Raw genomic sequence first — 13,917 nt, forward strand, 5'->3', positions numbered from 1 at the left:
GAGGGGCTCCGAGCCCTCCGCCGAGGGAGCAATTGCTGCCGTCCGATTGGGTGGATCGCGGGGAGGGCGGGAGCAAAGCGGCCAATGGTGGCGAGCTAAAAGTGAGTGACGTGACGCTGGGCCAATGGAAAGGAGAGGGCTGGGCGGAGGGGGGAAAGCGCGCGGGTTCGAAAGCGCGGGAGAGATGGCGGCTCTGAGGTGAGGGTTTGCGCCTGGGCCTGCGCGGGTGGCAGCGCATCGGGCCGGGCCGGGGCAACGGTGTCGCGGGTGACTCGCAGGCGGCCGCGCCGAGGCTCAGGGTCTGTGCGGGGACGCGTGGGGTAGAACCTGGGGCGGTTCTGAAGTGCCTGTGTGGGATCTGGTGTAGGGCTTCGGAAGGCCTGTGGGCTTCTGGCCTGAGGGATTGGTGAGGCGCCGAGGGGCGTTAGGCCTCACGTACTGGGGCCAGTGAGGTGGGGAAGGTGGAGAGCCAGGCCCTGGTGCAGAGTCAGATGTGGGGCAGAGAGAAAACAGTCTCAGGTTGCTTTGGGTAAGATTTAAGTTGGGTATGAGGAATAATTTCTCCCCTGGAAGAGGCTGCTCAGGGTAGTGATGGAGCCCTCATTTTTGGGAGGGTTTAAAAGCTGTGCAGATGTGGCACTGATGAATGTGATTTAGTGGTCAGTGCTGGGTAAAAAGTGGGTTTATGGGGATGTGGGGTGTTTTGGTTAACTCTTGTGGTGTAAGAGAGGATGCTGGAGTAAGGAGTGGGTGCCTGTGGGGTACTGTGATGGAAATCTTCTGCACTACAGGGCTGAGGGTCGGGCTGGGGACTGAGTATCTGTCTGTGCTTGGCACTGGTGAGGCCACACCTGAAATCCTGTGTTCAGTTTGGGTCCCTCATCCTAAGAAGGACATTGAGTTGCTGGAGTATATTCAGGAAAGACCACAAAGTTGGTGAGAGGTCTGGAGAACAAGTCTTGTGAGAAGAGGTTGAAGGAGCTGGGGTTGTTTAGCATGGAGAAAAGGAGGCTCCAGAACGATCTTCTCATTCCCTCTAGCTCTCTGCAAGTGGATTGGAATGAGGTGGGGATTGGTTTCCCAAGGAACAAGTGACAGGCACAGAGAAAGCAGTCTCAAGTTGCTTTGGGTAAGATTTAAGTTGGGCATGAGGAATAATAATTTTTCCCTGGAAGAGGCTGCTCAGGGTAGTGATTGAGCCTCATTTTTGGAGGGTTTAAAAGCTGTGCAGATGTGGCACTGATGAATGTGATTTAGTGGTCAGTGCTGGGTAAAAAGTTGGATTTGATGATCTTAACTGATCTCTTCCAACCAAAACTACTCTACAGACTTTCTGGGAAAGGATGTGGGTGGCTGGGCTGGTAGTGTGGAGCTGCTCTGCAGGGATCTTATTGCAGGTTACAAGGATTTTACCCTCTCATGCCCCCTGACTTTTCTGCCAATAGTCTTATCTTACCATCACCCTTCCATCTAGACCTGATAATTTATTTGTAATCGTTGCCCTGTGCTTCCTAAGGCATTGCCTGCACTCTCTTTAAGCTCCCTTTTGCATTGAGGTTCTACAGCTACTTCTGCAGCCCATAGCTCCTGGCTGAATCGTTTGCACTTATCTGGTGTTTCTGATCTTTGGAACAGCTTGGTAGATCTGGGCTGTCACTAGTCTGATTCCCCAACCCAGCATTATGTAAACACAGGCAAGTTAAGAGAAACTTCCCTCTGCTGGTACCTTGTGGAATAAATCTGTTTCTAGCGTTAGATGAATATTTATTGTTAGTTTTCTTGGATGGGGGATGTTTGTTTATTTTTGGCTTTCACTTGTGAGTTGGAATAACTAAACTGAGTGAAAGGAATGCATTTGACCACGAAGATTAAAAGCTGGATGTGAACCGTCTCTTGGGCTGCATCCAAAGGTTGAGGGAGGGGATTCTGCCCCTCTGCTCCACTCTGCTTAGGCACCACCTGCAGTGATAGATCCATCTCTGGAGTCTTCAGCACAGGATAGACATGGACCTGTTGGAGCAGATGCAGAGGAGGCCACCGAGATGATGTGAGATCTGGAACTCCTCTGCTGTGAGGACAGGCTAAGAGAGTTGAAGGTTGTTTATCTTGGAGAAGAGAAGGCTCTGGGGCGACCTTATTGTGGCCTTTCAGTACTTAAAGGGGCCTATCAGAAAGCTGAGGACAGATTTTAGCAGAGCCTGTTGTGGCAGGATGAAGAGTGATGGTTTTAACCTAAAAGAGGAGAGGTACAGATTAGATACAAGGGATAGATTCTTCACTGTGAAAGTGGTAAGACCCTGGCTCAGGTTGCCCCATCTCTAGAACCACTGCAGGCTGGGTTGGATGGTACTCTGAGTAGCCTACTCTAGTTGAAGATGCTTCTGGTTATTGTAAGGGTTTTGGTCTGGATGATCTTTAAAAGTCCTTTCCTACTGTACAGGGTTAACCCTCCAAGGGGAGTGACCTTGAACCTGACCCTAGGTGGTCTTGACCAGGGGTGGGTCTGAACACCACCAGGTGATTCGTGGTTAGCCCATTCCTCCTTCCTGTCTAAAGGTCTATAAAAGCAGGTGGGACTTCCTTATTTTCTCTCTCTCTGCTTTCCCTGCTTCCCAGCATCACCATCCTGTTCCTGGTTCTCTGTTTTACCACGTGGCCATCACCCACCCTAACCCTTACCATCAAAAAATCTGGCCACATTTACACATTTTTGTATTTGCTTTCCCTTCCCTATACTTTGTAACTTCCCCACCTCGGATACCTTTTTAATTTATTGTTAAACTTTTCTTCTTTTCAACTTCCAAATGGGAGTGAGATGATTTATTTGGGTGTGCTTACCTTTCCTCTCTCTACATCTAATTTTCTTTCTTTTGGGAAAGAAGGGGGAATAGGGAAGTGCACTCTAAAAAAAAATGTTATTGTTTCTGTCAAACATATTTGAGTCTCTGGGAATTTAAATTAGAACCAAGACACCTACCCAATCCATTCCATGATTTTGTTCTGTTCTATGTCTCTTTCTGCATGCTGTTGCCTCCATCATGCCTGAACAGCTGTTATTCAGTCTTTTTTTTTTAACCACAGTCCCATACCTCCTCTTCCTTCTTTACTAAGGTGGGTTTTTATTTGTGTTGAGTTCTGTTTTTCACTGGGACACCTGTTTCCAGTCATTAAAGATGTGTTGTTTCAGGTGCTGTGGTGAAGAAATGGCTGCTGTTACTCCACAGAAGAGGAGCCGCAGCTCTACTGATTGTGATGGGTATGTTCACATCTCAGAGAGATTTATTCCCTTCTAAAATAGAACCAGATGAGTGCTTAAAATCCTTAAGATCTTTTAGTGTGGGGGGAAAAAAGATCAAGGTGGTTCTGAGACACACTTAGCATCAGCCCATGTTTAATTTTCGTGCAATGACTACTGAACATATTGAGAGGTTTCATCTAACACAGAGGGCAGCTGATGCTGAAAAAATGAACTTCCATCTATGGTACAGAACAGAGTTAAAAATGAGAAAGGCTGTTACACTGCACTGATCCTTTGCAGGCTCCTGTTCACAGAATCCCAGCATGGTATGTGATGGAATGGACCTCTAGTGGTCATCTAGTCCAACCCCACCCTGCTAAAGCAGGGTCACTCACAGCAAGTTGCCCAGAATAATATCCAGGTGGGTTTTGAGTCTCTCCAGAGAAGGAAACTCCACAGTCCTTCTGAGCAGTCTATCTTAGTGCTTCATCACTCTCACAGGGAAGAAGTTTTTCCTCATTATCAGGTGGAGCCTTCTGTGTTCCTGTTTGTGCTCATTGCTCCTTGTCCTGTTGCTGGGCATCACTGAAAAGGTTTTTTCCTCAGATCTCCATGTCTTTTAAATCCCTCCATGGATGGTAACTGCACTATGGCTCTGGGCAGCCTGTCAAGCCTGTTCCAAGGCTTGACAACTCTTGAGGAATACATTTCACATGTCCTACCTAAACTTCCTCTGGTGCAACTTGGAGCTATTTCCTCTTGTCCTATCACTTGTTCCTTGGGGTAAGAGACTGATCTCCACCTTGCTTCAAGCTCCTTTCAGATGATCTCAGTACAAAACCTGCTTTAAAATCATTAAAACCATAAACACCCTTCAGGTGTTTAAGGCCAGGCTGGATGGATCTCTGGCCAGCTTGATCTAGGGTAGGATGGGTATGAGGATGAGGAATGCACAAGCTTCTTTAGAGGCACAGGTTAGAGCTGCCCTGAAACAATGCAAACATTGTTTGGTTGTTGTTTTTTTTTTTCTCCTTAACCACAAATCAGGTTGATCTTGTCAGAAGTGAAAATTCAGGAAGTAGAGTGGCTTTTGTTTTAACAAGTTGAGGCAAGAAAATAGATTTGCTCTCTGAAAACATAAATATGTGGAAAATGGTGAGACAGTCTTTGGCCTTTTGATATTTTTCTGATCATGCTGGCTCTGGCCAGCCTGCTCTATATGATAGAATCATATCATAGAGTCAACCAGGTTGGAAGAGACCTCCAAGCTCAGCCAGTCCAACCTAGTACTCAGCCCTGGCCAATCAACTAGACTATGGCTCTAAGTGCCTCAGCCAGGCTTTGCTTTAATACCTCCAGGGAAAACAGCTCCACCACCTCCCTGGGCAGCCCATTCCAATGCCAATCTCTCTCTGCCAACAACTTCCTCCTAACATCCAGCCTAGACCTCCCCTGCCACAACTTGACACTCTGTCCCCTTGTTCTGTTGCTGGTTGCTTGGCTGAAGAGCCCAACCCCACCTGGCTGCAACCTCCCTTCAGGTAGTTGCAGACAGCAATGAGGTCAGCTCTGAGCTTCCTCTTCTGCAGGCTGCACACCCCCAGCTCCCTCAGCCTCTCCTCATAGGGTTTGTGCTCCAGGCCCCTCACCAGCTTCATTGCCCTTCTCTGGTCATGTTCCAACACCTCAACATCTCTCTTGAATTGAGGAGCCCAGAACTGGACACAGGTCTCAAGGTGTGCCCTGAGCAGTGCTGAGTCCAGAGGCAGAATAACCTCCCTTGTCCTACTAGCCTAGCTCTAGGATCGGGTGTCCCTGCCCATGGCAGGGGGGTTGGAACTAGATGATCCTTGTGGTCCCTCTATGTTTCTGTTTTGATACCTGTATTATTTCAGGGTATACACAAATGCAGAGAACTACTCTGAGTGCAAATTTAGTGCTATTACTTGCTATTGAAACGAAATAATGATTGAGAAGCTTTCCACAGTGTGTGATGTTTTACTCCCTAATTATTTTTACAGCTCACCCTTAGCTTTTGAGACCCCTGTGAAGAAGAGGGCAACTGGCTCTGCAGGAGGTCTGTCTCCACTGAAGACATTGAGAAGTAAAGGGTTTGCTTCTCAAATAAAATGGTCATCAAGCTCCAGTGATGAGATGAAGGAAAATGAGGATGTTGTGGTGAAGCCAGCACTGTCAAGGAGGTTGAATATTTCACCCCTTCAGGCAACTGGAGCTCACACGCAGAGGGAATCCTTGATGGAATTGTCCCCAAAACCTGCTTCTTCCTACAAGTACTTTGTGAGCACAGAGACTTTTTACAGCAAGGAGAATTGTTATCTCAATCCTCTGGAGAGGAAAGAACTGAAGGAGAACTGCACTTTAGTTAAGAGGGATGAAAATCTCCCAGCTGGCAGCAGGACTGTGAAGAGGAATGTGAACGGAAGCGGAAATGCGAGCTCAAAACCAGCCAAGCCCTCAGCCAACCCCAGCTGTGGCAAAACTGCCCCCAAACATCTCAAGGCAAAAGGAGAGACAACAGTGGGAAAGCCTAGTGTGGGGAAAGAGAATGTGAGCTGCCTGATTAAAAAGAAGATGGATTCACCCTTCAGAGTCTTAAGCATGACAGTGAAACCAGCCCTGAAACTCCAGTTGGGAGCAGCTTTTTTTTCTGCCAAAAAGAAATCGCACAGTAAAAAACCAGCTGCAGACACAAGGTCTCCCCAAGGTCTCTCCAAACCTCTGGAAGAAAAAGACCAACCTGGACCACCACCACCACCTGCAAAGCTTAATTCAGCTGATAGGAACAGAATTCCTGAAGGGGGTGATGTACTGAGGAATGTTTCTGTGCCTCAGAAGCTGAAAAATGAGAGCAGGGAGAACTCGATGAGGTGCATGAACCGAGAGAGAGACTTGGAAAGTGAAGGGAAAAACTCTCTGCAGGCAAGTGGGAGCCCTGCTGGTCCTTCCCAGCCTGCAGCTACAGGGAATGTGGTGAGTAGAGGTGTTGTGGGGAATGGGTCATGCACACACTGTGCTGAGCTGCTGAAATGAACATGTGTGCTCCAGTTATTCAGACACAGGGTGTTTGTTGAGGTGTGTTAGTGGATTTTGGCTAGAAAACTCACAGCTTTATGCCTGCCTTATGAAAGCATAAACCCGAAGTTTCAGAAAGTCGTTGTCACATTCCTGCCTGTCACAAGCTCTGAGATGTGGTGTGGATGCTCAGGTCGCCAAAAAAGCCAAGAGCACCCTGGTTTTGATTAACAATAGTGTGGCCAGCAGGTTGAGGGCAGATATTGTTCTTCTCTAGTGGGCACTGCTGAGGCTGCACCTTGGATTCTGGGTTCAGTTTTGGGCCCTTCACTCTCCAAGGACAGTGAAGTGCTGGAGTGGGTTCAGAGAAAGGCAATGAAGCTGGTAAAAGGTCTAGAGCACAAGTCTTGTGAGAAGCAGCTGAGGGAACTGAGGTTGTGTAGTCTGGACAAAAGGAGGCTGAAGTCAGACTTTGTCAGTGAGTACACCTCTGTGAAAGGTAGCTATGAGTTGGATGTTAGCTTCTTCTCCCACAGAACAAGCAATAAGATAAGAGGAAACAGCTTCAAGTTGCACCAGAGAATGTTTAGGCTTAACACAAGGAAGAATTTCTTCATGGAAAGGGCTGTTGAGTCCTGGAAAAGGCTTCCCAGGGAAGTGGTGGAATCTCCATCCCTGGAAAGATTGATGTAGATGTGGTGCTGAGGGTTATGGTTTAGTGGTGACCTGTCAGTGCTAGGTTAATGGTGGGACTCAGTGATTTCAAAGATCTCTTCCAGCCAACCCAATTGTGTGATTCTATGAAATGCTCCATTTCTGATGGTGAAGATCATTTTATTTCCTTACTAAAGGGCAGAGCTGAAAATGAAACTTTGAAATGTCCTATTCTTTTTCCTCTTGTTTTAATCACTGTTCCATATGTCAGGTGTGACCTTGCTGAGTTTTGTGGAGGTCATGATCACATCCCACATTCTGTGGGAGGTCCTGAGCCACCTTCTTAGATAACTGTCTGAAAATATGACTTACTGCAAGCTGGAGGATAGTTCTGCCTCTCCAGATCTCTGCTCCTGTGCTCCTTTTAAAGCTTTCCTTGTTTCCTTAGTCATTTGCTTATCAGCCTGTGAAGTAAAATTGTTTCCAGAGTGTCTTTATTTAGCTATTTGCCCTGGGTCACAAAATGTCTCTTTCTGGTGTAGCCTCTGCTTTTATTTGAGCTGCTCTGGGGCTATCTTTTAATGATTATTTTCTTTATCTGCTCATTCAGCAGCTCCTTTCTCCCAGGTAGCAAAGATCATAGAAGCACAGAATGTTAGGGGTTGGAAGGAATCTCTAGAGGTCAAGTAGTCCAACCCTGCTGCCAAAGCAGGATCACCTAGGGCAGGCCACACAAGAACACATCCAGATGGGTTTTTAAAGTCTCTCAGGAAGACTTGAGACTCTCACATTCTCTGACTACCACTGCATCTTCCCTGCTTTTGGAAGTCTCTCTCAAATGTCCTGTAAAAAGAAAAGTTTCCCAAACTACTTTTTATTCCCCACCCTTGCACTCAGCTTTTTTTGTACCCGACAGTGTTGTTATTTCCCATCTCAGCACAGTCACCAGGCAAAGCCACCAGCTGCAGCAGCACCCAAACATCTATCAAGGCCAAGCTTAGCCTGTATCCTCTTTACAGCAATGAAGTCACCAAATTCCCTTTTTCAGCACTTGCTGTGGCAAGTTAACTTCTGGGAAATGTTTTGCCAGCACAAAATCTCCGCCATCACAGCAGAATCAAATGCTTTTGAGTTGGTCTTGTTTGTTTTGTCTTTTACTGCACATGCAGAGGGACCTGGACAGGCTGCATGGGTGGGCAGAGGCCAATGGGATGAGATTAACAAGGCCAAGTGCAGGATTCTGCACTTTGGCCGAAACAACCCCAAGCAGCACTACAGGCTGGGGACAGAGTGGCTGAGAGCAGCCAGGAGGAATGGGACCTGGGGGTACTGACAGATAGTAGGCTGAAGATGAGGCAGCAGTGTGCCCAGGTGGGCAGCAGAGCCAATGGCATCCTGGCCTGCATCAGGAACAGTGTGGCCAGCAGGACAAGGGAGGTTATTCTTCCCTTGTACTCAGCACTGGTCAGGCCACACCTTGAGTACTGTGTCCAGTTCTGGACCCCTCAATTCAAGAGAGATGTTGAGGTGCTGGAGCATGTCCACAGAAGGGCAACAAAGCTGGTGAGGGGCCTGGAACACAAATCCTATGAGGAGAGGTTGAGGGAGCTGGGCCTGATTAGCCTGGAGAAGAGGAGGCTCAGGGGCGATCATGTTACTGTCTACAACTCCCTGAAGGGACATTGTAGCCAGGTGGGGTTGGCCTCTTCTCCCAAGTAACCAGCAATAGAACAAGGGGACACAGTCTCAAGTTGTGCCAGGGTAGGTCTAGGCTGGATGTTAGGAGGAAGTTGTTGTCAGAGAGAGTGATTGGCATTGGAATGGGCTGCCCAGGGAGGTGGTGGAGTCTCTGTGCCTGGAGGTGTTGAAGCCAAGCCTGGATGAGGCACTTAGTGCCATGGTCTGGTTGACTGGATAGGGCTGGGTGCTAGGTTGGACAGGATGATCTTGGAGGTCTCTTCCAACCTGGTTGATTCTATGATTCTATGCAAGATTAGACTGCACAGGGTGGCATTTGTGGTTTATGAATGCTACACTGCAAAAACATACTGACATCCAAGTCAGGAATGTGAGACACTAAGTTTCTCATGTCCAGTGGGAACTTCCTGGGTTCCGGTTTGTGCCCATTGTCCCTTGTCCTCTTGCTGGACACCTGAAAAAAATCTAGGCCCATCCTCTTGATCCCTCCCTTTAGATATTAATAAGCATGGAGAATCATAGTCAACCAGGTTGGAAGAGACCTCCAAGCTCATCCAGTCCAACCTAGCACCCAGCCCTGGCCAATCAACTAGACCATGGCAGTAAGTGCCTCAGCCAGGCTTTTCTTGAACACCTCCAGAGATAGCAACTCCACCATCTCCCTGGGTGGCCTGTTCCAATGGCAAATCATCCCCTCTCAGGCTGCTCTTCTTCAGGCTAAGTAGCCCCAGAGCTTTCAGCCTTTCCTTCTCAGAGAGGTGCACCAGACCCCTCAGCGTCTTGGTAGCCTCTGACTCTCTCTAGCAGCTCCCTCTCCCTCTTGAACTGTTGAGCCCAGATCTGGACACAGTGCTCCAGATATGGCCTTGCTGTAGAGGGGCAGAAGTACCTCCATCCTCCTGCTGGCCATGCTCTTAATGCACACGAAGGAGATTGTTGGTGGTCTTGGCCATGAGGGCACATTGCTGACTTGCTTAAAGGGAGTTTTTCCACTAGCTTTCCCAGGTCCTTCATGGAGCTGCTTTCCAGCAATTCACCCTCTAACATGTCCTGGTTATTCCTCCTCAGGTGCAGGATTCTAAACTAAATTCCCCTCTGACCTTATCTCCAGCCTGTCCAGGTCTTGCTGAACAGCAGCACAGCCTGGTGGTGTTCCAGTCTGGTGCCATTAGCAAACTGGCTGAGAGTCTAACTCTGTCCTTTCACCCAGGTCATTGATAAAGATGTTGAACAAGACTTGACCCAGTTTTGGACCATGTTTTGTCACTGACAATACAACTGTGTGCAACACCTGACACTGTCACTTAATGCTTATTGTGCTGATCACTTGAATTGTGAATCTATGTCTGCTCACTGATAACTTCATTGCATAGGAACTCTTGTATGTGTCCTAAAAAACAGTCTTAATTTACAGGATGTAGATGACATCAACCCTTCTACAACCTGTGAGTCAGATGATTGTGTCATCCTTTCAAGCCAGGCTCTGTGTGAAATTGACAAGCAAGGTAAGATGGATTATGTCACTCCTGGTTAATGACTTTTGGTGCTGTAGGAGAAAGAGGTGAATGAGACTTTGGAAAAATCTCTTGGGTTATCTGTTTTTCCCCAGCAGGATCAACTGTTGAATTCTCACCTCATCATGTTTTTCAGTGTTTTAATAAACTGGACACATAGACATGATGGAAATGCTGATGAATCTGGTTTAGTTTTCAGCTGTGTGCAATTTGTTTTGATCCTGCTGTCTGACTTCTCTCACAGAATCCCAGGAGTTTCCACCTGAATTTGGAGGGCAAACTGCTCTGAGTTCACTCTGCTTTAGCACAGGGATTGGATTAGATTATCTCCAGAGGTCCTTTCCAACCACCAGCATGCATCAAGTTCAACATTTAACCCAGCACTGCCAGGTCACCACTAAACCATATCCCTCAGGGTCTCATCTACAAGGGTTTTAAATCTCTGCAGGCATACGGACTCCATCACTTCCCCAGGCAGCCTGCTCAAGAGCTTGATAACCCTTTTGGGGAAGAAATAGTTTCTAGTGTCTAACCTGAACCTTCCCTGGCACAATTACAGGCTGCTGCTACTTGTCCTGTCACTTGCTACTTTAGTGAAGAGACCACCCCTGACTTTGCTACAACCTCCTTCCTTTCACTAGCCAAGGAAACATTAAACCACTGAAGCAGAAATTTTGGCTTCATAATTCCAGTGTGAGAGAGGAAGAGACCAGATAAGCTGATCAATAACACTTCATTGTCAGTGATTACCTTAAATCAAAGGTAATGGTAGCTGGATAAGATGCATGGACATAACTTTCATATCCCTTAGCATCAGCAGCTTCCCAGCACTGATAAAGCTCTTCTCTGAATTCCATGTGGATCCTTTTGAAGCTTCCTTTGTGTCTGAAGTTTTGTTTCTCTGTATCGAGGTGCTCTATGGCTAAAGAGGATCTCAAACCACAGTAACTTCTCTCCTCTTTTCCAGCACCTCCTTCAGATGCCGTTGTCTACCCAATATTCAGTGCCAGTAAGAAAAGGTAGGTTTATCTTTGCTCTCCAAGGAGGATCAGAGATGCAGAATTACAAGTTCTTAATATAACAGCTTGGCTTTCTCCTCATCTGTGTATAGTTGGGGAGCATGAGTTTGGTTTGAGTGTGTTTGTGGGTTCTTTTTCATTTAAAGAGAAGAAGAGTTACATTTCCATGGGTTTAGGGCATTTCCAGCATGTGAAGAGGGTAACAAGTATTTCCTTACTGTAGAATCTTAGAATGATAGAATGGTTTTGGTGCAAAGAGATCTTTAAGATAACTAAGTCCAACTGTTAATTCAGCACTGCCAGGTCACCACTAAACCGTGTCCCTCAGCACTACATCTGCTTGGTTTTTAAATCCCTCCAGGCATGAGGACTTCACCATTCCTGTGGGCAGCTTGTTCCAGGCTTTGACAACCCTTCTGGGGAAGAAATTGTTCCTTACATTCAACCAAAACCTCCCTTGGCCCAACTTGAGACCATTTTCTCTTGTCATGTTTCTGTTTCTTGGTCACTAGGAGAAAAGACTGATCCCTCACCTTGCTCCTTTCAGGGAGCTGTAGAGAGTGATAAAGTTTTCCCCAAGCTTCCTTTTCTCCAGGCTGAAGAACCCCAGTTCCCTCAGCTGCTCCTCACCAGACTTGTGCTCTAGACCCCTCATCAGCTTTACTGCCCTTCTCTGCATATGCTCCAGCACCTCAATGTCCTTTTTGGAGTGAGTGAACCAAAAACTGAACCCAGGATTCAAGGTGCAGCCTCAGCAGTGCCCAGTAGAGGGGGACGATCCCTGCCGGAGTCCTGCTGGCCACACTGTTGCTGATCCAAAACACGAGGCTGATGCAAGGGTAACAGCTGCTATTAGAAGGACTGAAGGTGTCTACACCTGCCAGGTCACCGCTAGATGATATCCCTCAGCACCCTGCCTACTTGGTAGAAGGTCTCTCCTGAGCCTTTTTTATTATTAGTGAATTTCTACCTGTCCTTGAGCTGATGTGCTTTACTTCTTCAGTTAAAAAGGAGCTGGTGAGTTTCTCTTAACTCTTGCTAATGATCAAAGTACTAGAACAAGGAGAATTGTTGAAAGACAGATTCTTCACCAAGAATGGCTGGCACTTGGTGGTGTTTGGGCTCTGTAGAGATGTTTTATGTGCATATTCTATGCATCTTCTGCTTCTATGTCTGCAGTGTCCACAACAAGTGGTAACTTCCAGTCCTTGTGCTGGATGCCCCTCAGGGACCTACATCTCCCATCAGCCAGAGACCTTTGACAGCATGCCCAGGTGGCCAAGAAGGCCAACAGCATCCTGGCTTGGATCAGGAATAGTGTTATCAGAGGGCTAGGGCAGTGATTGTCCCCCTGCACTTGACACTGATGAGGCTGCAGCTTGAATCCTGGGTTCAGTTTTGGGCCCCTAACTCCAAGAAGGACATGGAGGTGCTGGAGCATGTCCAAAGAAGGGCAACAAAGCTGGTGAAGGGTCTAGAGCACAAGTCTTGTGAGGAGCAGCTGAGGGAGCTGTGGCTTTTGGCCTGGAAGAAAGGAGGCTGAAGGAGACCTTACTCTAAATCTCCCTGAGATGAAGTTGGAGCAAGGTAGGGATTGTGCTCCTCTTCCAAGGAACAAGTGTTAGCGTGAGAGGAAATGGCCTCCATTTGCACCAGAGGAGGTTTAGGTATGACTTGAGGAACAATTTCTTCCTCAAAAGGTTTGTTAAGGCCTGAAACAGGCTGCCCAGGGCAGTGGTGAAGTCACCATCCCTGTAGACATTAAATAGCTGTGTAGATGTAGTGCTGAGGGACATGGTTTAGTGGCGACCTGGCAGTACTGGGTAAAGAGTTGGACTTGGTGGACTTAAAGGTCTCTTCCAACCAAAACTATTCCACAAGTCTTTGAATTAAGGAGCAAAGAGGCTCTACAGTACCTCAGTAGGATGTTATCAGTGGTGTGGGTTCTAAATGTATGTTTATATCTGCACTAGAGACCTACCTATAAGGTGTAGAGCTGGGATTGTTTAGCCTGGAGAAGAGGAGTTTTAAGGGGTGACTTCATTGCTGGCTACAACTACCTGAAGGGAAGCTGTAGCCAGGTAGGGTTGATCTCTTCTGCCAAGCAACCAGCAATAGAACAGGGGGATACAGCCTCAAGTTGTGGCAGGGGAGGTCTAGGCTGGATGTTAGGAGGAAGTTGTTGTCAGAGTGATTGGCATTGGAATGGGCTGCCCAGGGAGGTGGTGGAGTCACTGTGCCTGGAGGTGTTGAAGCCAAGCCTGGCTGAGGCACTTAGTGCCATGGTCTGGTTGGTTGGGCAGGGCTGGGTGCTAGGTTGGCCTGGCTGAGCTTGGAGGTCTCTTCCAACCTGCTTGATTCTATGATTCTACCTGGTGCCTCTACTGCTTAATTAGCTTCAAATAAGTTTCTGCAGTACTTGCAGGCCTAATGGAGGAAGACTTACTTTCTGTGCAAGAAAAAGAATTACAAATTCCTCTCCCATCTTCAATCAACATTTTGTTAAACTGGGCTCAGAGTGGTTTTATTGTTATTGTGAACATTAAAAAGAAAAGAAAATGCTTCAATTTGCTCCTAAAAGAGCCAAAATAAACCTTCCAGGCTTTGTCATGCTACTGTAGGCCTCAACCACAGAGGTGTTGAAAGGCAGCTGATTGTGATATTTGCTTTCCTTCCTCATGTGGCTTTTCAAATATCTTCCGTGGTGCAAGTGAAGCTCTGGAATATGTGGAAATCCTGTTGTTTGTGATTAACTCAGCAT

The 13,917-nt window shown here is 47.2% G+C and overlaps 1 protein-coding gene across 6 annotated transcripts in view; it reads left to right on the forward strand.

Moving 5' to 3' along the window:
* Positions 1–13,917, forward strand: part of ESCO2 (establishment of sister chromatid cohesion N-acetyltransferase 2) — a 38,649-nt gene that overhangs the window by 11,191 nt on the left and 13,541 nt on the right. For 2 of the 6 annotated variants that reach the window (XM_064146584.1, XM_064146579.1), the window contains exons 2-5: positions 3,188–3,256; positions 5,260–6,229; positions 10,038–10,128; positions 11,105–11,156. In XM_064146584.1, the coding sequence (XP_064002654.1) occupies positions 3,204–3,256; positions 5,260–6,229; positions 10,038–10,128; positions 11,105–11,156 (1,166 nt within the window). In that variant the 5' untranslated portion in view covers positions 3,188–3,203. The other 4 variants (XM_064146578.1, XM_064146582.1, XM_064146581.1 and 1 more) reach the window with 4 other exon arrangements.

The sequence above is a fragment of the Pogoniulus pusillus genome, chromosome 7, assembly GCF_015220805.1.
Source record: "Pogoniulus pusillus isolate bPogPus1 chromosome 7, bPogPus1.pri, whole genome shotgun sequence".
In the NCBI taxonomy this organism is placed as follows: domain Eukaryota; kingdom Metazoa; phylum Chordata; class Aves; order Piciformes; family Lybiidae; genus Pogoniulus; species Pogoniulus pusillus.